Source organism: Ceratotherium simum, chromosome 13, assembly GCF_057802395.1.
Source record: "Ceratotherium simum simum isolate JZ-2026a chromosome 13, ASM5780239v1, whole genome shotgun sequence".
NCBI classification, from domain to species: Eukaryota; Metazoa; Chordata; class Mammalia; order Perissodactyla; family Rhinocerotidae; genus Ceratotherium; species Ceratotherium simum.
Window position 1 is genome coordinate 22,760,763 of NC_141912.1, and position 26,233 is coordinate 22,786,995.

The 26,233-nt window shown below is 40.2% G+C and overlaps 1 protein-coding gene across 7 annotated transcripts in view; it reads right to left on the reverse strand.

The window, feature by feature from the left end:
- The window catches only part of KIAA0319 (KIAA0319 ortholog), a 104,484-nt gene that overhangs the window by 37,091 nt on the left and 41,160 nt on the right, over positions 1 to 26,233 (reverse strand). For 5 of the 7 annotated variants that reach the window (XR_015553997.1, XM_087438090.1, XM_087438093.1 and 2 more), the window contains 8 exons: positions 25,142 to 25,302; positions 18,879 to 19,657; positions 12,730 to 12,922; positions 9,472 to 9,570; positions 8,224 to 8,321; positions 7,169 to 7,256; positions 6,096 to 6,188; positions 4,350 to 4,482 (listed from right to left, as the gene is read on the reverse strand). Coding sequence is in view for 5 of the 7 variants with exons in the window: in XM_087438090.1 (XP_087294216.1) it covers positions 4,350 to 4,482; positions 6,096 to 6,188; positions 7,169 to 7,256; positions 8,224 to 8,321; positions 9,472 to 9,570; positions 12,730 to 12,922; positions 18,879 to 19,657; positions 25,142 to 25,196 (1,538 nt within the window). In the remaining 2 variants the exon portion in view is untranslated. Of the gene's footprint in view, positions 1 to 4,349; positions 4,483 to 6,095; positions 6,189 to 7,168; positions 7,257 to 8,223; positions 8,322 to 9,471; positions 9,571 to 12,729; positions 12,923 to 18,878; positions 19,658 to 25,141; positions 25,303 to 26,233 lie in introns of those variants that run through there. The other 2 variants (XM_087438095.1, XM_087438094.1) reach the window with 2 other exon arrangements.

The following is a 26,233-nucleotide window of genomic DNA, read 5'->3' on the forward strand; positions in this document are numbered from 1 at the left end:
GTGTCCATGTAGGTTCATCCTTTGTAAAAAAAAATGTACCACTCTGGTGGGTGATGTTGATAATGGGAGAGGCTATGGATGTGTGGGACCAGGGAGAGTATGGGAGATCTCTGTATCTTCCTCTAAATTTTGTTGTAAACATAAAATTGCTGTAAAAAAATAAAGTCTTAAAAAACAAACAAACACACATGAGCACTGAATGCCCCATATGGCTGTTCATTCTGCTTCCACAGAGCCTATAGATTCCCAGGGATCTACTCTTAATAACAAAATAAGCTTGCAGAGTTGGTAAATTTCTTTTTGTTTTTATTGTGGTGAAGTATACATAACATAAAACTTACCATTTTAACCACTTTTAAGTGTGCAATTCAGTGGCATAAAGTACATTCACATTGCTATGCAACCACCACAGCTATCCATCTCCAGAACTTTCTCATCATCCCAAATCGAAACTCTGTACCCATTAAACACTAACTTTCCATTTCTCCCCTCCCACCACCCCATAGCAACCACTATTCTGCTTTTTATCTCCATGAATTTGACTATTCTATGTACCTCATACAAGTGGAATCATACAATATTTGTCCTTTGGTGCGTGGCTTCATTTACTTAACGTAATGTCTTCAAGGTTTATTCACAGTGTAGTATGCATCAGAATTTCATTTTTTTTAAGGCTGAGTAATATTCCATTGTGTGTATACACCACATTCATCTGTTGATGGACATTTGGGTTGTTTCACCTCTTGGATATTATGACTAATGCTGCTGTGAACACTGGTGTATGCTATAGACAGAATGTTTGTGTCCCCCTAAAACTCATATGATGAAACCTAATCCCTAATGTGGTTGGTATTTGGAGGTGAGTCCTTTGGGAGGTGATTAGGTCACCAGGGCAGAGCCTCTCTGAATGGGATTAGTGCCCTTATAAAAGAGACCTCAGAGGGATCCCTCACCCCTTCTACCATGTGAAGACACAGTGAGAAGAGGGCTGGCCATAAACCAGGAAGTGGGCCTTCATCAGACACCAACTCTACCAATACCTTGACCTTGGACTGCCCAGCCTCCAGAACTATCAGAAATAAATTCTGTCATCTATAAGCCACTATAAGTTGTTATAGTAGCCTGAATGGACTAAGATAGTGTACAAATATCTGTTTGAGTCCCTGCTGTCAATTCTTTTGGGTGTATGTCTAGAAGTGGGATTGTAGATATGGTAATTCTATGTTTAACTTTTTGAGGACTTGCCAAACTTTTCTACAGCAGCTGCACCATTTTACATCCCTACCAGCAACGCACAAGGTTCCTATTTCTCCATATCCTCACCCAGACTTGTTACTTTCTATTTTTTAAAAAATAGCCATCTCAATAGGGTAAATTGCTTCTTAAGCTGAGATTTCAAATAAACCAAAACAGAAGTTTTTACAACCTGTGTAAAATCTAAAGCATTCTAGAGCACCTCCATGGACTTTTTAGTCAAAGATGAATCCAGTCAGATGCTTGAGAGTTTCTTAACCTCGCCAGACTTCAGAGGATTCATAAATACATATATACGGGCTCCTTCTCTGAAATCATGGGATTCTTAAAGGGGTACATGAGACCTTGAAATTATAATAAGCCAAAATGTGTGGGTTGCAGCTAAGCAGTACTTAAAGGAAAATTATAGCTTTAAAAGCTTTATAAGTTTTTAAGGAAGATCTAATATGAATGACCCAAGATTCTACTCTAAAAAATTAGAATAAGAAGAGCAAAGTAAATACGAGTAAAGAAATAATAAAGATAAGAGCAGAAATCAACAAATTAGAAAACAAACAAAATTAACATAGCTTTAGTAAGGGGTTCTTGGAAAAGATAAACAAAATTAACAAACTCGTTAATTAGACTGATCAAGAGCAAAAGAGGGCCGGCCCAGTGGCGCAAGCAGTTAAGTGCACGCGCTCCGCTGCGGCGGCCTGGGGTTCGCCAGTTCGGATCCCGGGCATGCACTGACGCGCTGCTTGGCAAGCCATGCTGTGGCGGTGTCCCATATAAAGTGGAGGAAGATGGGCACAGATGTTAGCCCAGGGCCAGTCTTCCTCAGCAAAAAAAGAGGAGGATTGGCAGATGTTAGTACAGTGCTGATCTCCTGACACACACACACACACACACACACACACACACAAAAAGAGCAAAAGAGAACACAAACTACTAGAAATGAAAAGGGGGTTATTACCACAGATCCTACAGACATGAAAGCATAATACGAAAATACTATGAACAACTTTATGCCAAAAAAATTAACAATTGAGATAGAATGGACAAATTTCTTGAAAAACACAACTTACCAAAACTGATGCAAGAAAAAAACAGAAAATCGCCTTATATCTATTAAAGAAATTTAATTTGATACCAAAAACTTTCCCCAAAGAAAACTCCAGGCCCAGATGATTTTACTGGTGAATTCTATCAAAACTTTCAAGAAAGAAATACCACCAGTTGTTCACAAATGTTTCAGAAAATAGGGAAGGATGGATCACTGGCCAACTTGTTTTATGAGGCCAGTATAATCCTCACACCAAAACTTGAAAAAGACATTGCAAAAAAGAAGAGAAAGGCATAGGCCAATATCTTTCATGAAGATAGACACAAAAATCCTTACCAAAATATTAGCAAGTTGAATCCAATGCTACATAAAAATGATATAATGACCAAATAGAGTTTATCCCATGAATGCAAGGTTGATTTAACACTCAAAAATCTCACATATAACATAAAAATAACTCAAAACAGATCTTAGATCTAAATATAAAACCTAGAACTATAAAACTTCTAGAAAAAAACATAGAAAAATCTTTGTAATGTTGGGATAGGCAAAGGTTACTTAGAACATAAAAAGCATGAAACATAAAAGAAAAAAATTGACAAATTAGACTTAATAAATATTTAAAACTTTTGTTCTTTGAAAGATACCATTTGTTGATTGATTTTTTTTTTCGGAGAGGAAGATTAGCACTGAGCTAACATCTGTTGCCAATCCTCCTCTTTTTGCTGAAAGATACCACTTGGAAAACAAAAAGTCATATACTGGGAAAAAATATCCATGACACATATACAAAATAAAAAACATTTCAAAACGTACAGAGACTCTTACAACTAAATAAGACAAACAATTGCAATTTTTAAAATAAGAAACAGATCTGAACAGATACTTCACAAAAGAAATTATATGAATGGCCAATAAGCATCTGAAAGTATTCTTAATATCATTAATATCATTAGTCATCAGGAAAATGCAAATTAAAACCATAATAAGATACCACCAAGTTAGATAAATTAGATAAAATTAAAAAGACTGACTACACCAAGTTTTGGTGAGGATGTGAAGACTGGAACTCTCACACGCCGCAGGTGGGAATGTAAAATAGTACACCCACTTGCGGAAAGAGTTTTCAATTTCTTGAAATGTTAAACATAAACTCACTATAGGACCTAGCCTTTCCACTCCTGGATATTTACCCCAGAAAAATGAAAATATATGTCCACACAAAGACTTGTACACAAATGTTCATGGCAGCTTTATTTGTAATAGTTCAAAGCTGTAAACAACCCAAACGTCCATATTAGATGAAAGGATAAATAAATGTGGTATATCCATACACTGGAACAATACTCAGCAATAAAAAGGAACAAACTATTGATACAGACAACAACATGGATGAATCTCAAAATCATCTGCTGAGTGAAAGAAGCCAGGCAAAAAGGAGGACATACTGTACTATTCCATTTATATAAAATTCTAGAAAGTGTAAAATAATTTAAAGTGACAGCAGGTCAGTGTTTGCCCAAGGACAGGCGTGGAGGGAGAGATGGATTGCAAAGGGGCATAAAGAAACTTTTGGGGATGATGGAAATGTCTACTATCTTGATTGTGATGAGGGTCTCGCAGGTGTACGCATATGCCAAAGCCCATCAAATTTTATACCTTAAATATGTGCAGTTTATTAGACTTCAGGTATATCTTAAAAAGTAGTAAAAAGAAAAAGATTAAGAAACAGATAAATCATACAACTCTGCCTTACTCTGACTCTGCGAAGATACAAACTTTCACATAACAGCAAAAAGATGCCGTCCTCACCCTATTCCTGACAACCAAACCATATGTTTCCAACAAACAGGCACTTATCGTTCATACTGATTGATTTAATTGATATCAGAGTCTAAAGTGGCTGCCAACCAAAACCCCCAAGGGAACTAACCCTGCCTTGCCTCTTGACCAAAATGAAAAGAAGCACAGTGTTTTATAGGCATCAATTTAAAGAAACAGTCAAAATATAAGTGCCGGAAAGCACCATAAAGGTGGGGAACCCACTTACCTGAAAGTATAGTTTCCAGGAACAAGGTTAGACAAATGTAAGACAGGAGAATCAGCGGAGGTCTTCTTTTCTCCTAAGGGCCCGTTAATTTCTTTCCAGTGATAACTCACTATGTTAGTATCATCTGTACTTTCTGGAAAGATTGAACAATAAATGAAAACTAGAATGAAATGCAAGAATATTAAAACATAAATTTTGTACTTGATAATTTTGCATATTTAAATGTTTTTTTGTGAAATTATATAATCACATAGATTTCAACAGATATGTATTATGTGTTAGAAGGAGGATTTCTTCTCTTCTCTAAATTATCATCACTATTTTTCTCCTGGATTTCCACCAGATTTGAGTGAGGTTGTCCCCACTCAGTTGTGAATTTAAAAAGCACAGTGACAGGTGTTATTGCGTTTTTAAAAACAGGGAGTCAACCATGTGCAGCACATTGAAATACTACTTCTACACACTCAACTACAGCATATGATATCCTACTGATAATTTTAAATAGATATCTGAACTGACAGATTCATAAAGAGCTAAGAGATACTTACATGTAATTTATAAAACACCTTCACCACTCTAATCATTAAGAGGTAAATCCAGAGAAAAGTAGTATCCTACGTAAAAACTTCCGTTTTCTACTTTAAAAGAGAGCAAACAAATGTACCATATAGAATCACAGAAATTTAGACCTGAAGGGAGCCAGTTTCTTCTAATTCATTTAAGAGAAGAACAAGTTCATGTGACAGATTAATAATTCTGAACAGTTTCCTCTACCTAAGGTATACTGAATTAGAGAAATCAAAATGTGATGCATTTTCTCATGTAAATATTTTCTTTTTTTTTGTTTCATTTTCATGCTGTTATGGGGGAAATGTGGACATGTATAGTTGAATAGATGTAAGTAATCATGTCAATGTAATTTCTGTATATCTGCAGACTTGCAAAATGGAGCAGCATTAGTGGCTGACAAGTATTCTTCTCCCAACAACCAAGACAACTATTCTTCACTCTACAGGATTTGGTGTTAACTTTGTGAATAAATGCACATAAATGCAAATACTGGTTACATTGCTATTGTTGAACATATTTTGTCATATATCTATACAAATATTAATATAGTGTCAAACATAGGGTATGTTTTCAATCTATTCTCCTTTGCATGGACAGCTGTAGTTACACTGGGTAACTATATATAAACAGTATATATATAAATAGTTACCCAGTGTATATAAACCCATATAAACCCAAATAGAAGCAATGAACTCTGAATTAAATTAATAAAACATTACCCACCCTCACTGAAGGCAACCTTCTAAAATTTGTTAAAAAAAAAAAAAAAAGAGGAGGGTTGGCATGGATGTTAGCTCAGGGCTGATCTTCCTCACACAAAAAATAATAATAAAAATAAACAAAAATAATAAAATTTGTTAAAAGTGATTTTCCAACTACTCATCATACATACTACATCAAAAAGAGATTCTTTAATAATTACTTTAATTCCAAATCAAGTAACTAGGCCCTAAAGAAATTTTTCAGACACATGAGACATTACTGAAGGGAGAGTGAGCACAGGACAGAGAAGTTGTGAGGAAGGAACTGAAGAACTTGAAGACACAAGACTAAAGAGGGAGATGCTCGTCTATCAGTGTATTAGTCCGTAAGTCCTCCCAGCCTTGATAGAAAGCACCCATTCAATCCCATAGTATGTAGAGCAAAAACCCCCCTAAAATATCACAGGATACACACGGCTGCCATCAATGAGGGCTGACGTCAAAGGCAGAGTGAGCTCTTGTATCTGGGGAGAAACGACTGCTACGGGCGGCAGGTTGACTCTTCTGGCTGTGTGACAGAAAAAAAGGACACTGCCTGAGGCCACATTATGTATGCATATGTCATTACCCAAATAAAATCATCTGCTTTTAAAAATTAGTTAAAAACTTGTCAAGAAGGTATTTATCCTACAGCCTCAACTATGGAGAATACTTTTTAAAGGTTTGGAACTTTCCTATAAATTTTAGGAGCTTGTCTGCAGGTTTGCGTTTGTACATAAGCTCAGGCTCAGTGAACATGTATCATCGTAACCAAGGGGTTAGTCACAGAATGTGAGCAGTAACTGCAGAAAAGGAGCAATGGAGTATATTCCAGCTCCTGTGATTAACTGGATCTTGAGTCTTTGACTGAAGGCCCTCACCGCTACCACCACGCTTCAGCTACAGTAATAACCAGGCAGAAGGAGCAAGAGGCAGAGCTGTCAGCCCCAGCGGGAAAGGCTGGGAGGTGGCGCCGGCACAGAGGTGGCCCACATCAAGCGCAGGTTGTTCCTGCAGCCCAGCTCGAGGCCAGCCCATGTGACGCTCCCTGAGCCAGACAAAGGGCCACCTGTTTCTAATTCACACACAGACACGGCCCTATGTGCTGGCAGTGGCCTGAGAGGACCAGTGGGCTTGACAGCCCACAACATACATTTTCCTTGACCCCTCGGTTGCTCCGTTGAATGCTCCTTCCCCTAAGGTAAAGCTGAGTCATGGGGAATGGAGGTAGAAGAATGCATAGAGTAAATGTCAGCAGGGAAGCTTAAGGGACAATTTGCCACCATTCAGAAACAGCAAGCAATAACCTTGTATAGAACCTTAAACAGCAGTGTCAAGCAAGTACTAAGAGTTACGCAGAAAGTAGAAAGAAAGCAAACATAATCCTTGCATGTTTTCTCTATAATAGAGACTAATGCAAAAATAAAAAATATATTACCATGTCATTCAGGCACTAAAAAATTGAGATACACCAGTTCAACAGGAGGCTGTTCTCTTACACAGGCTTACCTGGTTCAACAGTGACATTTACAAATCCTTCTCCAAAGGCATTGTCACTAGAAACCGCCACTTTGAAGGCATAAAATCCTACTGACAACTGCAACAGAAAGAAAGGTTACACAGGGAAACACGTGAAAGACTCACTAGGGTCATTGCCTAGAAAGTGTAAAATATTCCAGAAGCCACTCTCCTAAAGTCAGTATAGAGAAGGGAGAGTGTCTCATCTGTGGAGACAATGCCATATGTTTGAAGCCTGTGCTCTGGAACACTAAAGATCACCCAGAAAGACCTTTAGCTTAGTCACAGACGTTCATGGGCCTTACAGAGGCACGAGTGAGATGGACCAGCCAAGGGCAGCAGTTCTTAAACTTGTGTGTACGGGAACCACACATTTTCGGCCACTACCTATAGCTCTGGTGAGCCTGCTGTCTGTGGTCTGGGTACCACACTTTGAGAAATAGTGCTCAAGGACACGAGGGTGATGCACACTTGTATTGCACCATTACCTGTGCAGTCTCAGGAATAAAGACAATATAATTGCCTGGTGGGAAACCGGACCTTTAGTAGCTAAGTCAGCTTATTTATCTTTATGGGCCAGGAAGAAGGTGTGTTTCATCTCATGAGGTGCTTACATCTTGGAGAAATATTTGATAGTCAAAGCATTTGTGAACTGGAATGGAAGTATTGGCAACTCTAGAACTGTGCCTAATTGAGAAGTAGAGATAACCAGAATGTCTCTACCACTGTAAAGAGAGCAAAAGCTAGAACACTGACGTTTAACCTCACCACAGAGACCCTTGGACAGCCAGCCTCTTTGACCCGAGCTGATATGCCAAGTAACTCAAATAAAGAAAAGCTATCCAAAAGCTCCCTTATTTAACCTTCTGCCCATCTACTTACATGGTTGAAACTTGATTCATTTATATCCTTCTTTTGATCTTAATCATGAGAGAGACTTCTGGGTTCAACAGCTAAGAAGGTGTTAACTGAATTCTGTGGTATGCTGTCAAATACAACCACTATTTACCTGAGTTGGTGGTACCTAAGTACCTCCAGTTACTTACTTGAGAGAGATTAAGAGTTTGAGTGTGTCTTTGTTTTATTTCATCTTGGTAGTCTACAGGGTGGCTTATTAAACTCCATTCATAGTTATAGGTTGTTTCTGAGAGCAAAAAAGAAATATGAGTAGTTACAAATTCTGAAAAGTCACTACATATAACCTGGGCAGAGGAAAGGAGATGACAACCTTTAATCCACCAGTAGAGATTAATTTAGAAATACTGAACTCAAGTTCAACTATCACCCAAGTGAGGAATAACAAGGTTTCTATATCTTTTTAATGTAAAATTTCTTTTTATTTTAAGAACATAGAACCTACAGAAAATTTAGAAAAAAAAAAAACTCCCCTATCTCTGTTGGCATTTGATGACTTTCCTTCCAGAGTGCTATATCCGACTATAAATATAAGTTTTTACATAGTATAATCCACTGCACTTTTTCTCCTTTTAATAAAGTCAAGGAGATTTCAATTCATTTCATCTGTTGTAGGGGTTTGTTTAAGGATTAAACAAATGGATTAAACCTCTCTATAGTAAGATGAAGCTGTCTCTACCTTGAGATACTAGCAAAGTATGAGGTCCCTCAGTTGAAAGAATTAAATGCAAATGCCAAATATTATCATCTCTGCTTAAATTTAAATCCATATGTGATAGGGAGAAAATGAATAAAGGAACTAACCTGAATGAGAAATATTTAAGCACCTTAAGAATGGATATACCTTAAGAAAGAATGCATTGACAGGTCACAGGGATAGGTCAAATGTTTGCTGAATAGCAGAGCAGTGGACAAGCAGAAGAAAGAGCATTTTGAACAACACTTTTTAAACAGCTGGTGTGAGGAATCCTGAGAACCTCAGAGCCGTGTCATCAACACTGCAATTTCTGCAAACAGACCTTTGTGCACACACTACTTCCCTCTCCTAACAGTGGAACCTTCCTAGGCTCCATGGGTTATCACAAGTCAAAATCTGGTATGTGGAAACCTCTCCTGCTCTCATATGTCACTCTGCTGTGCATCATCAGAAATGTATGACTTTCCATCCTGACCAATTAAAGGATATGTACTGTATTTAATTTCCTATCCTCTTACTCCATTTTTAACTATTTCAATAAACTTTAACACTTATGATCATCAAAGCCTTGTCATCCACTCCAGAACCTTCATTTGTGACATTAATACAATGTTGTGAAAATGAATCAATGTTGTAAATAGTAACAGCCACTAGTGGTCACAGAGGAAAATCAGTCTCTCACCTGCAGGGGGCGCTGGCACAACAAAAGCCTTCAGTTCAATTTCAGTTTTCGGTAAAGTTATCACAAGGTTATCACCAGCAGACACCAGGAGCTCTTTCACTAAAAGTTAATTAGAAATAGTATGTTCCATTATATACTATAACGATGTTAAGTTACTTCCCTACAATAGATTTGTTTTTAGTATCCATAAAAGAACATATTTTTATAATAGTTCTTCATATGATTTTATCTAAGACACTTTTTTCCTCCAGCTAGTAACTGAACTGTGCCCCATATTATGCTGTAGGGTAGACTTCATAAATTTAAAACTGTCTATGTGAGGGGCTGGCCAGGTGGTGCAAGCGGTAAAGTGGACGCACTCCGCTGCGGCGGCCGGGGTTCGCCGGTTGGGATCCCGGGCGTGCACTGATGCACTGCTTGTTAAGCCATGCTGTGGTGGTGTCCCATATAAAGTGGAGGAAGATGGGCACGGATGTTAGCCCAGGGCCAGTCTTCCTCAGGAAAAAAGAGGAGGATTGGCATTGGATGTTAGCTCAGGGCTGGTCTTCCTCACCAAAAAAAAAAAAAAAAAGAGTAAAACTGTCTATGTGAGCGGGCACGGTGAAGAAATAATGATTCAGATTGAGCAAGCAAGGTGATGAGTGACAAGAGTTTGTGAAACAGGTGGGGTACTATGGATTGGGTCTATTTTCTCTCTTGCTGCCAGCTTTTCTTGACTCCTTGGTATGTGCTATTTTTAGTCATAAAGAGACTGAGTATAATTGTAAGTGTTTCTGTATCATTAGTCATACACAACTCAGTTCTTCTGATAGTAACCACATGAATTACCGCTAATGGCCTTGCTCTTGGAACTTTTCCAAGAGAAAATCTAGTTAACCTCAATATAAAAAGGCTATTTTAACTCAAGCAGCAGGAACATTCACTCTTATCAAAAGCACTTATCCACTAAATCAGCATTCAGAACAATGCTCGTTTACTTTCTATAACCAGGATTACAGTGATATATTCAATTGGCTTGACTCAACTGGACATTAGTTTCATTTGTAAAATACAATTGAGATATGTCAAGATATCACATAGAGAAAAGCAAAGATTAAAAAAAAAAAGCTGAGTGCTCTCGAGAGGTCTCAGCCGCTTGGAGATGTTAGAGAGACATGTGGCTCATTTAAATCTGCTCCTCTCAGTGAGTACTTGGTCCCTTGAGTGCCTTCTTAGACCAGCTGCAGAGGCTTCGCTGCCTTCTCTGGCTCCTCTTTCCTGTCACTTTCACAGACTTGGTCCCTGAAAGTGAGCAATCGTGCACCTGGAAGGGACACTGGACCAAACCTACCATGTTATAAGATGAGGAAATTGAGCTCTAGAAAGGCAAAGCAAGTCGCTCAAGGCTATATGGGTAATTAGGAATAGATCTACCAATATTTAACTAACTTAAATGTATTTATTTCAACAACCACTTATATATCAGATTAAACTGTGCCAGGCACTGTTCTAAGGGTTTTAAAATTATCAATTCATTTAATCCTCAAACAACTCTATGCAATAGGTACTATTAGAACCCAAGGATCCTAATTCCCAGGCCAGTTTCCTTTTCAATAGACTACACGGCTCCTCCTCCACCGTTATCCTTCTCTCTTCTGAAGCTCAGGATCAAAGTAAATAACCAAGGCAGAGAGGGTAATCCTCAAAGTACATTATGCACAGAAAGGCTCAGGAAACCTGACAAAAGTCTGAAAACTTCTTTATTAGTAAATCTAATGGGAGCTTTTTGGTCCTCCCCATGACCTCAGCAATACATGGCCCTTTCATTCCTCCTTCCTACTTGGAACTCTCTCCTCTCTTTCCTTCCCTCAGAACATGCTCTCCTCTTTATCTCCTACCATCTCTGTGGCACGGCCACTCAGTCAGCTCTGTAGGCCCCTTCTGCTCTCCTAGCTCTTAGTCTAATGATGTCTCCAAAGTTCCACCCCTCAGGCCTCTCCTCGGCTCATCCCACCACTCTCCCTGGATGGTCTCATATGCCCCCAAGTCTTCAACTATCACCTCTACACTGATGACTCCTAGTCCTTTATCTTCAGCCCAACTGCTCGTCTAATTTTCAGTTCCATATGTTGATTTATCTTAGGGTTCTTTTTCCTTCATCCTGACATTCAACCACTCATCAAATCCTAATGATTCTATTCTGTTAATATCTCTTGAATCTGGTTCCTTCTCTCCCTCCCTACAACCATTCACTACAGTCTTTTAACAGATCTTCTTGCCTCTGGTCAACTCTATACTATTTTCTTGATTGAAATCTGATCATTTCACTTTCCTGCTTAACATCATTTAGGGATTCTCCATACTCATCCAATAAAGCACAAATTCCTTAGCATAGAATACAGGATCCTTCAAAATCTTGCTCTGCTTACCACTCCAGACTCATAACTTGCCATTCTCAGTCCATTCACATGATCAGTTCCAGCCATATGAACTCCTTACAGCTCTCCCAAAATGTCACAGGAGCTCTTTTTTTCTTGTGAGCAAGATCAGCCTTGAGCTAACATCAATGCCAATCCTCCTCTTTTTGCTGAGGAAGACTGACCCTGAGCTAACATCTGTGCCCATCTTCCTCCACTTTAGGTGGGACGCCACCTCAGCATGGCCTGACAAGCGGTGCATCGGTGCGCGCCCGGGATCCGAACCTGGGCTGCCAGCAGCAGAGCGAGTGCACTTAACCACTACGCCACCGGGCCGGCCCCTGACATGAGCTCTTATACTTCTGTTCTCTTGCACAGGCAGTGAATGATATGACGCGTGGGAAGTGCCAAGCATGGTGCCTGGCACTCAGAAAGTGCTCAGTAAATATAATTATCATTATTGATACACGTTACTGCCTCGACCTGTACAACATACCAACCCCATTTTAGCTGGCTCACTCTACCTTAGCATTCTCACCTCTGGAAAGGCCTCTCTGGCCCCTCCATGTGGGTCAGGCGGGGTGCCCCTCTGCTCCCATAGCAGCCTCTCACAGCACTTACCATATTGTATCAAACCATCTATTTACCTGTCAGTCTCGTCTCCTGGACTATAGAGTCACTGAAGGAAAAGACAATGTCTATTTATCTTTTTATTCCCAGTGTGTAGCACCATTTCTGGCATATGACAAATGCTCAAAAACATGCCTGGAGGGAATGAGTGAACTTTAAAAGTTGTCACTACTATATTCTATAGCATATCTTCAGTACACTCTTTCCAGTTCTATTTTTTTTTTTAAGTTACCTGTCCTGGGAGCAGTGGTAGCAGATACTGGTTGCTCAGGTGTGGTGGACTCAGCGGCGATGATGCTAGTAGGAAGGGTTGGGATACTATGCTCTGTGCTCTGTGGGATGACAGTGAGAACTGGGCTTTTCTCCATGGTGGCTGGGCTGAACTCCAGGCTGGCCGGAGGAGGATTACGGGAAGGCATTAGAACCTAGGAAATCAATTACGAGGATAAGTTGTTACGGAAAAAAAAAAAGATTGAAGTCTTCAAGTCAACACAATGTCAGCGACCTTTTTCATAAATTAGATTCAGTAGCATTTGAAACACCATGTCTAATATCACAAAACTCTGGAACTCTAGACCATCTCTTTCAAATATTCTCTCTGCTATCTATTAAAAATGTAAGGCAACGGGGGTTGGACAATTATTACAGGCAAACACACACACAAAACATTCAAGATAAAGAGAGAGAAAATAATTACAGTAGCCCCCGAACCAATCAGTAAGACGATAATTGAAGACAATCAGATAATTCAACAGCAAACAGGCTTCTAGAGTAAACGGTCTCTCTTCATACCATCCATTGTGTATAAACTATAACTTGAAGTTATAGTTATAGAGTTAGCCAACTTAAAGTTTTCCAATTAAATATGTGCAAGAGGGCAAAGTCTCACAATACGAAAATAAAATGCTCTTCTGAGCCTCAACTACCAGTGCCTATGTGGAGCGAGGTAAAAAATACTCAGGCTAAGAAGATAGGAGACCCGAAGGGGAAGTTGCAGTGAGAAATCCACAGAAAGAAAAGCTGTAATTCAAATGTAAACTGGAGAGGTGGCCATTGGTGTTTACTGAAAATACAGCTACCCTTTCCTGCAGTTGACAAAGGAGAGTAAGGATATGGCAGATGTTTTTGTGGCTGGAGACCTGATAACTGACATCACAGATAATATTAACTGAATACCCACTGAGTTCCAGATATTTACTAGGAAACTGCTGAAACCTTCAGCAACAAATTTCAGGAGCCAAGGCAAAAAGAAGATGAAGCATTAAACTGAAAACATATTGATCAGACTAAGAGAAATCAATTGACCAACATTTTAAAAAATCAGGTAGTGAGTCTACCATAATTTTAACATGCTCGATTTCCTTGAAGTTTCAGGCATCTGAGTTTGTGAAGTGAGTGCTAATACATGAGGCTGTGCGTTGCATCCCTAGCAACTATAGTGGGGCCTCTGCAAATTCCACAGGATGAACTGGATTTTTTTTTTAGTCTTATGGAATCTTGAAAAAATATTGCCAAGTTGAAATAAAGAATGAAGTCTGTAGAAATTAAGACACTTCTGATCAAAGTCTCAAAGTCACCAGGAAATGGCTGAGAGAGAAGAAAATCCTACTCTTGCCTCCTCTCTAGAACATTCGCTTCCCCACCATGCTGCCTCTCGAGGCTGGAATCACATGCCAGTTCTTCACTTTCACTATTCAGTTATCTCTAAATGACCTCCACATAGAACTCTTTGCTAAGTTATCAGGATACAGGTTCCCTTTGATATACCCCACCCAAAGAAAATGGATCTTCTATGGAAGCAACTGAGCACCAGCATCCCCCATTTCAGCGTTTTGATTTAAAGCCTAGCCTGGTCAAGAAAAGTCTCAAATGGCTCTTGTTTCATTTCTCTACTCTTATTTACTTTGAAACAACTTTAGGTGAATCTGTCCAGTCTTGTCCACCTGAAAACAAAACTGCAGAAAATGTATCTTTGTCCTCTACAAATTCAATCTTGATTTGTTTCCAATTCCTTGAATTTGTCCTATTCAATTGCACTATTTTATGAATAATGCTGCTATGAACATTCATGTACAAGTTTTTGTGTATATATATGTTTCCATTTCTCTTGGGTAAACACTAAAAACTGGAATTGCTGTTATAGGCAGCAGAATTTGCTACCCCAAAATGTGACTCTTTGGCTTGATTATTTTTAAGAACAAATGACTTAGGAAGGAACTTTGACCTCCCCCCAACTGCCTAAAAGAATTTAAAATAGAAGGCCTATTCCAGAAAAGAGCTAATACTGTAAATAACTACAGTATAATACGAACCAGGTGTGGTAGACAGGGAGGAACCTAGCAAGGCCCATTTGATCAAAGTCCTCTCCATGTTCCATTGTCTTTGCAAGGCATGGCGAACATCTGTTTACCAAACATTTGCTTTTCCATCTCCATGTGAATTGCCTTCCTCCCCTCTGAAGTCCCAAACCACTACCCCCAACATCCTCCTTTGTCTTTAGCTGAAGATGGTATTTAAGATGAGAGCCTCCACCATTTTGGCGAGTTACACTGTTTTCCTGGGTCTCTCCCATGTATACATGTTATTAAATCTGTTTGATTTTCTCCTGTTATTCTGTCTCATGTCAATTTAATTCTTAGACCAGCCAGAAGGACCCAGAGGGTAGAGGATTTGTTTTCCTCCCCTACACTCCCTAGCAGAACACATTTTGAATTTCTACCTGAATCTGTGTCTTCCAAACTGCAATTCTAACCTGCTCTTTAAATTGTAGTGATTTTTCCTCTGTTGACAGGCCTAAATTCATTCTTTCGTATGGTAATATCGCATCGTCCCAGTACCATTTGTTTAAAAGACTATTCTTTCCCCCATCGAATTTTCTTAGCACATTTATCAAATACAATTGTACTATTTTAAACATTTTGGTGAGAGAAGAAATCTTTGTTTCTGTCATTATTCCAAACTTTGCACTTCATTAGAATAAAATTATAGTTCTTATTATGGTACCTATCTGTTTATCAACACTTGTTCAAGGATTATCTACAACTCAGTGCAGCTCGAAAAAATTTAATGTGACTGTAGGGGGAAATTTGTATTTCACTGGAAAATAAAACATTGTCTACAGGATATTCCTCCAGATTATCTGATTCTAGTCTTTCTTGTGTTTGAGCTATCTTACAACTCTATAAGTTGTAGATAACTGATAACAATGCAAAATAATTCTTGTCTATAGACATGTAGCTTTTACCCTGTTTGGTAGAAAATTGAAATTGAGCCCCCCCGCCCTGCTCCAAGGGAAAACCATTTTTGCTTCCATTTGCACATTTACTTCAATATTCTTGATCCATTAATGTGTTTATTCTTTGGGTTTTTTTGTGGAACAATTATAACATCTGCTTAGTTCCTTCATTGATTAGTGAATAGAACAAAATCTCTAACACATGTTCATTGTGTATCTATGCAATTCATGATTTTACCTTTTTTTGATAATTATCTTTTTATTTTTTTTATTTTTTACCCCAAAGCCCCAGTAGATAGTTGTATGTCATAGTTGCACATCCTTCTAGTTGCTGTATGTGGGATGCGGCCTCAGCATGGCCGGAGAAGTGGTACGTTGGTGCGCACCCGGGACCCGAACCCGGGCCGCCAGCAGCGGAGCGTGCGCACTTAACCACTAAGCCACCGGGCCGGCCCGATAATTATCTTTTAACATAACCAACCTAAAGAACTAATGAGCCAAAAGATTTTTTAGTAGAGCTTGATTTGAAACACTTCCATCCATAAAAGCTAGAAAGTAAATGACTTAGCAACATAAAAGACAGTAAGTTATGTTACTCTTTAGTGATATGAGAAAAGAACATGGTTAAGCTTTGATACTTTCAGACTATTTTTTAACTGAAAGTTTTTAAAATTTTAAGACAATTACAAGTATAGAAAAATACAGAAACTTTGAAAAGTACAGAAAAATATGGCAAAGCAGAAAAAAACTTCTGATAATCTCACCAGTAAAAAAGAATTTTTAGCAATTTGTTATGGTTGAGATTATAATGTATAGTCAATTCAATCCAGCTTTCTTCACTTATTCTAAGCTAAGCACTGATATCTTAAACTGTATTTTCCTTTAAAAAAAAAAACTTAGGGGCCCGACCCAGTGGCGTAGTGGTTAAGTTTGCATGCTCCGCTTCGGCAGCCCAGGTTTTGTGGGTTCGGATCCCGGGCGCAGACCTACGCACCGCTCATCAAGTCACGTTGTGGCAGGCATCCCATATAAAGCAGAGGAAGGTGGGCATGGATGTTAGCCCAGGGCCAATCTTCCTCAGCAAAAAAAGGAGGAGGATTGGCAACAGATGTTAGCTCAGGGCTAATCTTCCTCACACACATACAAAAAAACAAACAAAAAACAAACAAAACAAAGGGTATATTTAAAAAAGAAAAATCTTCATTGGTTTATGTCCCTTTACATTCTGATTGCCCTCTTGTATCTTGAAATACAATAGTTTCTCCCATGACCTGTCCTTTTGTCACTTCATTTCCAAATGCATTCAGCTTCCCCTGGTCAACATGCTCATCACATTCTCAAGTCCTGGCATTTCCCAAATGAGTAGCCTCTGAGCTCTCCAGCTACACTCTCCTCACAGCTCAGTCTCATTGTCCATCTCCCCGACCTTCTGCCTTAAACCTTAAACCTTCCCCCTGCTTTTGGGATGTCTACTTTCCCAAAGATTACCATGCTGTTTCACCTGGGTTTTTCATGGAAAGCTCTGGACAGATTACATTCGCTCCTTAGTATCTCTCTCCTCCTATCCAACTGATTCACGTCACTGATGAGTTTCTAGCAACCCAAGCACCTGTTGGGTCTTGAAGAAACTGTAGGGGTTCAGAATATGACACCCCAAAATATGGCACTTGACATGTTGATTATTTTGAATTAAAGGTACTTGAGAAATAATCTGGTGCAAGAAGGACACTCTGACCCCCCTCTGTCCCCCTGAAAGCAGAAGATAAATCTCCTATGTGAAAGGTACCCTCACTGTAACAGGAGGATAGAAGGCATCCTTATCACCAGAGATAGAGAATTTAGGGCCAAGGAGGCTATATAAACAAATCTTGTGTTAAAAAACAAGACAACAGGCCCAAAAGAGACTCATTTATGCTAAGCCCCATGTCACCAAACCAAGACATGCCTCAATTACAGTTTCAGCTCTCCCAGAAATGGAATCTTAAACCAGTCAATCAGAAATCATCTGACCAGCACTAGGTAAGTAATCTGCCTGATAGACCCCTATCATGCCCTAAAGAAAAGTGACCTGGCAATAACCAATTGGCTCTTCTGTCTAGTATAACTTCCTTGTTCCTACTCCCTTCTGGCTATAGAAGTTTTTCATTTTGTACAGTTCTTCAGAGCTCCTTTCTACCTGCTAGATTGGAGGCTGCCCGATTTGAATTAATTTTTGCTCAAATAAACTCTTAAAATTTGTAATATGCCTCAGTTTATCTTTTAACAGTTCTTACTTCCTTTTTTTCTTTTTGGTGAGGAAGATTCACGCTAAGCTAACACCTGTTGCCAATTCTCCTCATTTTTTGTTTCAGGAAGATCAGCCCTGAGCTAAGATCTGTACCAATCTTCCTCTATTTTGTATGTGGGATGCCTCCACAGCATGGCTGATGAGTGGAGTAGGTCCGCACCTTGGATCCAAACCTGTCTTGAACCACTTAGCCACAGGGCTGGCCCCCAGTTCTTACTTCTTCACCAAGCCCAAACCCCTTTGTCTTGTCAATTCTTCAAAAATTTATTGTTTCTTAGTCTAAAAGGTATAAAAGCTTCCTCCTTTGGTCACTTCTTTGAGTCTCATATTTTTACAGGGCTCCCCAACATCCAAAATTAAATTTGTTTTTCTCCTGTTAATCTGTCCTATGTCCATTTAATTATTAGACCAGCCAAAGAACCTAGAAGGGAAAATTTTTACACCCCTACAAAACCTACCATGATAGATTCTCAAAGCCCCTGGGTATATGTGCTGTGTATATGGGCTGGCTCCTGGGACTTCTATAAAATCCTCATTCACCTTAGACACTGGTAGAGGCATCTCCAGGGAGAAGTGCTAAATCATCGTTAGGTGACTCACTTGTGAAGGCAGAAAAACTATTTGTTCTTTTAAACAGTCTGGTCATGAAAGCATAGCAGAGGAACAAGATGTTTTGTTTCCAGGAAGGCTCTGAGTCATCTTTCTTGCTGACACCTGAGACAGGTGCTCCTAAGAGGAACCTACTGGCTCTGAAATGAGTGCCTGGCTCATTTCAGCATAACGAGTGCCCGGCTCTGAAAAGTAAACTCAGCCTCCTGAGCCCCTCCTACTCCCTCAAGCACATACCAATCACACCTACCTCTTTTCCAGAGCTGTTGTTGGATTGTTCCCGGAGCTGAAAAGTCTCTTTCTCCAATACTTCTCCTGAAGATGGAGTAGTCACCAAAGGAAGCAACACCCTTCTCTCAGGAGAGCGTTTTGGGGCTGGGGTCCACGCGGACTCATTCAGCTTATGGAGCTCCGGGTCCAGGGAATGGAGCTCAGAGACCTCTTGCTGCTTCTCCACTGACGCTGCTGGACTGTCTCCAGCAGAGGAGTTGAAACGTCCCTCGGGTCCCTCGCGACCTGGCAGCAAGCCCCAGTCAGTGTACTCGGCACTCCCTCTGGGCTCCTGCTTGCTGAGGGGCTGGAAGAGGTCCTGCTCCAGCTCCCGATAGTCATCCGAGTACTCAGACGTCTCCTCTAGGCCCCCGTCTTTGCCTAGAAAAGGCAAGTCCTTTCTGATATCCTCAGGTGAGTCCCCCCAGATTCCTGACGGGGCACCCCTGTTGAGCATCATCTCCCCAAAGTCCAGCAGCTGTGTGGGCCTCTGGGCAGGCCTGAGCACAAAGGTGAGATAAGACCTCATGGAGTCCATCTTCTTGGGCTCACAGTTCTCTTTGTGCGGGCAGCTCACCAGGTAGCAGCGGCCCTCAAACCACCAAGCCAGGTCACAGCTGGACAGGTCACAACAAGCGGCTGTGCAGTCTACCACCGGGGTGGGTTGAGGCACCCGCATGATTCTGGTAGTTTCCAAGTTCGGTAAAATGATTGCATTGGAATATGTCCTTCCTTCACTGCACTGCGTACAGGCGCACCCTGCAAACAAGGCAGATTCCAACAAGACGAAGAGGCATAATCACATCTGGGAAGCAAATAAACAACCGGCATTTCCCAGAGAAAGTCCATTGCGTTATCTTACAGTCCATCCATCAACACACCTCTCCATACGTTTCTCTTCCTGTTCTTCCACCCCCACCCAACCAGCCTTAGATCCTTCCACCTGTCCATCTCACCTTCCCTTCTCTCTCTTCACATAATGTTACTCTACTTAGTGAACAGAAGCATTCTTTTCCACATGGGTGTTGCTTTTATATTATTAATAATATTTTGCTCCTTACCCAAAATTCAGTTATAAAAGTTTACTTTAGGAACTATATCACATCGTTGCTGTTGTTATTTGAATTTTTTTTTAATCTCATAGGTTATTCCGATAATAGATCAATTGACAGGGAAATATCAAAGGAGACAAAAACTTGTCCTCAGTACAGGTCTATAACGACTAACTTGAATCTGATTCTAAATAATGAACTACAAATGTCTCCAATCAGCAAATACAGCAGGTATTAGAGTGCTGCTATGCAAGTGTGGGTCACAGACACAGTGGTGCAGGGCCACAAAATCTGTTACCAGTCCATGACAAAATAACAGAAACTGAGGCTTTTAGAAACTTCTGTAGCAACTTGTCATTGCCTGAAATCCAAGTGCAAAATTACTTTTCTTCTTTTTTGTTTATTGGTTTGTTGAGATTTTACAAAAGAATCAGTCTGTGTTGGATTGGAAATAAAAATAAATTGGTCCCTCACCACATATAGTTTGAGAAGCACTGTATTAGAGCTCTGCTGCAGAACTCAGAATGGCAAGAGAGGGGCCAGCCCGGTGGCATAGTGGTTAAGTGTGCACTCTGCTTCTGCGTCCTGGGGTTTGCGGGTTCGGGTCCTGGGCGCGGACACCGCTTATCAAGCCATGCTGTGCCAGGCTTCCCACATATAAAGTAGAGGAAGATGGGCACGGATGTTAGCCCAGGGCCAATCTTCCTCGGCAAAAAGAGGAGGGTTGGCAACAGATGTTAGCTCAGGGCTAATCTTCCTCATCAAAAAAAAAAAAAAAAAAAAAAGAATGGCAAGAGATCTTCCTAGTGAGGGCATATCACTGATAGTTCTTTTAATAACTGTTACTTTTGTCATGGTGACAGTCAGAGGTCACTGGAGGTAAGAGAAATGGTTAAATACAGTATAAGAATTATCTTTATTTTTACCTGTACACACGCCATTATTGTTATAAATTTTTAAGAATCATTCAGTGCCAAACATTGACTCTATAGGAAAGTCGAATCGGTCCAATTTAATAGGAATTAGATATAGTAGATAAGCATCTTTCCTAATGAATAAGCTAGCAACAAACTAATTCAACTGAAATGACATTTTCTCAAACACAAATCTCCTTTTTAAAAATCACCTTAATAGTTTTAGCCTTTTACTTTCTATGGAAAAGCTTAATCTCAGATATGAAGGAAAAAAAAAAAAACCCTCCAGCTGAACACAGCAAAATAGCATTTCTAATGAAGGTCAAGAGGTGATGCAGGGTGGAGAACAGAGAGATAGGTAACCCCCAACTCTCAACTCTACTCTCCAAAATATGGCCTTTATTTGTAAAGACACTGCTACATCCCTGAGTGGCCTTTAAATGAAGATCCAAGCTAGAAATTTCTTTCAAACACAAATGGCAAGATATGCTTTATTTCTCTTGAAAAACTGTTAGGTCATCTCCTTTGGGACAACGTGACTCATAGACGGTCCTGTTCCATTTCTGGCTTTGGCTATTAGCTCAAAAGCTAACTTGCAAAACTGTGTCACAGAAACGCTTGTACAGGAAAAAGGCTGTGATCCTAAAGCAAGCAAATTGTTACAGGTGGGTAAGGAGAACTTTCCATGGCAGAAGCCTTCAACACAAAGCTTAAAGCAATCTTCAGTCAGGTTGGAGGTAGAGACTGCCATATACCTCTGGGGCAGATCATCCCTTTGTTCTGCAAAAAATCACTGAATGGTGGGGCCGGCCGGTGGCGCAATGGTTAAGTGCACACGCTCCACTGCGGCGGCCCAGGGTTCGCCCGTTCTGGATCCTGGGCACACACCAACACACCACTTGGCAAGCCATGCTGTGACGGCATCCCATATAAAGCAGAGGAAGATGGGCACAGATGTTAGCCCAGGGCCAGTCTTCCTCAGCAAAAAAGAGGAGGATTGGCATTGGATGTTAGCTCAGGGCTGGTCTTCCTCACAAAAAAAAAAAAAAATCACTGATTGGGCTGTTTAGATATATATACTGTGGGAGATCAAAATTGGCCACCCTAAAATATATCTCTTCACCTTGATTGTTTTCTCTTATGGACATTTGACTTCCCCCAAACTGCCTAAAGGAATTTAACTCTGGGTGTAGACAGACTGGCAGGGTCCTGGCTAAGCCCATTCTTAACAAAGTTCTGTTTATCAAATATTTACATTCGTAAAGGTATCTCCCTCTGTGTAGTGGGAAGAGCGGGGGGATAGCCTTATCTGTGAAAACTCTTATCAGGACGGAAGAAGAAGACTTAAATGTACATACTCATGATTACTATAAGTCCTGTCTCTCTGGCCACATTCTCTATAAGTGGCCCTGCAAAGCATTGTCTGACAAACATTTACCTTTCTCTCTTCATGTAAATTGTCTTCTTCCCCTATGAAATCCCAAAACACCACCCACTCCCAACATCCTCCTGTGTCTTTAGCTGAAGATGGTATTTAAGACAAGAATCTCTGCTATTGTGTTGAGAAACACAGTGTCCTTGGTTTCTCCCATGTATACATGTTATTAAACTTGGTATTATTTTCTCCTGCTAACCTGTCTTGTTAATTATTTGGCCAGCCATAAGAACCTTAAGGGAAAGGGCAGAAGGGGATTCTCCCTCTTCCCCTACAATATCTTTTTTTTGTGTGTGAGGAAGATCAGCCCTGAGCTAACATCCATGCTAATCCTCCTCTTTTTGCTGAGGAAGACCGGCTCTGAGCCAACATCTATTGCCAATCCTCCTTTTTTTCCCCCAAATCCCCAGTAGATAGTTGTATGTCATAGTTGCACATCCTTCTAGTTGCTGTATGTGGAACGCGGCCTCAGCATGGCCGGAGAAGTGGTGCATTGGTGCATGTCCGGGATCCAAGCCCGGGCCGCCAGTAGCGGAGCGCGTGCACCTAACCCCGAAGCCACGGGGCCAGCCCAACCCCTACAATACCTTAACCAAAGATCTTAATGCTAAATAAAGAAGTTTGAGAAGGTGGGGTTCCCAGCAACCTAACCATTCTTCCTTTGGGCTAAGTTGCCATAATTACTTCAAAATCTATTAAACTCACTCAAGAAAGCTCTTGAAGAGACCAGAGAACACTCACCCGTGTCTATAACTTCTACACATTCCTAGCCCAATCCATGAACATAGTAGGCACTCCATGATTGTTGACATCAATAAAATCACTGGTTAGCGTTTTTCAAAAGTAAAGAGGACAGAGAGGGAAGACAAGCAAACTACAAATAATATTACTGGGGCTCAGTCATTCGAGGATTCTGAATTAATGGAAAACATCTCACAAGAAAAAGACAAAAAGGAATAAACAAGTGGGGATTTGAGAGGAAAAAAAATGAGTGCTCAAACATTACTGACAGTATTTTCCAGAGTACGGAGTACACTAAGCATGGAATAAAGGAACATTTTGTCACGCACACTAAACAGTGATGAATTTAATAAGATGGATGGATGGCCTGGGGAGACTAATCTACAGGGAATGACAGGGATTTTCCAACGGTAGCATTTTCTAAAGTGGCCCTTGTATAATCTAAAACGATGCTTATAAAAATCTAGATGCTTCAAAATCATATCCAAGTGCTTGTTGACTCCTGATCCACACCTACTAGGAGTTCTGATTACAGTCAGTCTGGATCGGTCTAGGAAATTACATTTTAACAAATGTTGCTCTCAGGTGACAAGATTTTCACATATTGAGGTATATGGGGTAACTATTCGGGTTCAAAACTGATACAGCTTGAACTAAAAAGCCTGACTTATGGCCTATCAAACATACATTGTACATCTGCTTAACTATTAAAGTAAAGAATACACTCTCTTAAGATAAAAATGCATACTTCCCCTCCTATGCACTATTGGTAACGCCCCATTGGTAACACCCAACGCCCTATTGGTAATGCCTGGATTAGGCCCTTTCCTGACATCAAGGTCACATTGACATGTTAATTTGCAATTGAATACCTCTTTGAAACTTTGACGAAAATGTATCCTGGGTGTATTTTTTTTTTTTTTTTTAAAGATTTTATTTATTTTATTTTTTCCCCCCAAAGCCCCAGTGGATAGTTGTGTGTCATAGCTGCACATCCTTCTAGTTGCAGCATGTGGGACTCGGCCTCAGGATGAACGGAGAAGTGGTGCCTCGATGCGCACCCGGGATCCGAACCCGGGCCGCCAGCATCGCAGCGCGCGCACTTAACCACCAAGCCACAGGGCCGGCCCTCCTGGGTGTGTTTAATGTATATTCTTTGTTCTAAAAAGATATAAGACTGGACTGTAAACCATGCTTCTCCGGAACGCTTTCTAAGGCCTTCCAGGGTTATAATCCTCACTCTGGCTCAAGTACACTTACCTTATTTCTCTTATCTATAGGACGGTTATTGGTTATTTTGCGTCGACACAGGTAAGCCTCATTATGGTTTCATCACACTTTGACAAACCCTGGACATAAAATCAGTTTCCCTGGCCATATCTCCACCCTCAGTCCTTGGTAAGTTCCAATGGGCTTGGCTGGCCTCACCCAGGCATGGATCACCAGAATTGATGCTCGCCAATGATTTTATGCCATAGGTCTGTCCTATGGCATAAATAAGCAAACAGAATATATAAAAGTAAAGATTTATGATAAAAGAGAGCCTGGTCATTTGCTTTCCAAAAAGACCTACTGTGCAATCCTTTTAAACAAATACATAAATAGAAAGTTTTCCTAGTATATATGAAATGTGATTTTATTTTCCCAAAAATAGTCATGATATTAAAAAACAATTTAGGGCCGGCCCCGTGGCTTAGCGGTTAAGTGCGCACGCTCCACTGCTGGCGGCCCGGGTTCGGATCCCGGGCGCACACCGACGCACCGCTTCTCCGGCCATGCTGAGGCTGTGTCCCACATACAGCAGCTAGACGGATGTGCAGCTATGACATACAACTATCTACTGGGGCTTTGGGGGAAAAATAAATAAATAAATAAAATTTAAAAATAATAATAATAAAAAATAAATAAATAAAAAACAATTTAAATTCCTGTTTCTAGAAGACCACTCATGCATGAGGTCTGCTTTTCATGCCTTTTATACATAAAATAATTCTGTTGGAAAGTAAACACACAGCACCCTCATTTCAGGTCGATCTGAGTTGCTTAAGCCAGACAGGAAGCTCAACTATGACACTGCTGTCTCCAGGGAATGGTTTCCTACCTGCAATGGTCACCAGCAGCAGCAATGAAGAAAGTGTACCTCTGGGGGCCGCCATTCTGCCTCACACAGTGCGGGGAGGCAGGCTTCTGAGATGGCCCTGAGAGGCCTTTGGTGCGGGGCTGCCTTTGGTGTTTCTTAGGAGCCAGATCTGGCCTCAAGAACTTTAAAGGAAAAACAGAAAGGAGACAGGAGGGAAGAAAAGAATAGGTAAATACGAAAACAAACCAAGTTAGTTCTATCATTTATTCATGTCAATGGGAACGCTGTCCTGTTAACAGCACAGGGCCATATCCCAGGCAAACCATCCAGCCAAAGTTTGGCTGCAAGTACAGTTCCTAAGAAGAAGCAAAGGGTCTCATGCTTTCTCCCCTTACAAGCCCAAACCTATGAAAAAAGATGGAATCAATCATACTACTATATGACATCAATTCTAACATGTACATATTTTCATACTTTACCATCTCTAAAATCAGGATATCTTAAGTTGGCCAAGCACTGGGCAGGAAATAGATGCCAATGCATGTGCGTCATATTGACTAAGTAGAACTGGCGTCAGAGGCTTGGAAGGAAGACAATCTGAAGCACTCTTTTAAGAAATGCTCCATCCCCTCTGCTTGTGATGGCACAGAAGCAATATTGTGTGGGAAAAAACACAGATATCACTAACTGCCTTGACAAGTGATTCAGCATAAATGGACTAAGATTGTGATGAAATTTAAAAATACATTAATTTATATTCACTTATAGTTCCTTTTTACATATGCACAAGAATGATTTATGATAAAAATGTGCCTAAAGAAATCTCTTTCATTGGGTAGAAATATTCCAAACAATAAGAAAGTAATGTACCATGGTATAATTGACAGGATTTTTTCTTCTTTAGTGGTATTTAAAATAATGATGCATCTTACAATCACTAGCATCTTAGATTCAATGAAATATAGTAACAGTAGCATTGTATTTTTGCCTGGCAATTTCTTTAGTGTGATCTTGACAACAACCCAGGCAATAATATTATCTCTGCCTTAAAGATGATGAAACTCAGGCTCAAAAAGGTTCACTGATTTGCCCAAGGCTGAAAAACCAGTACTA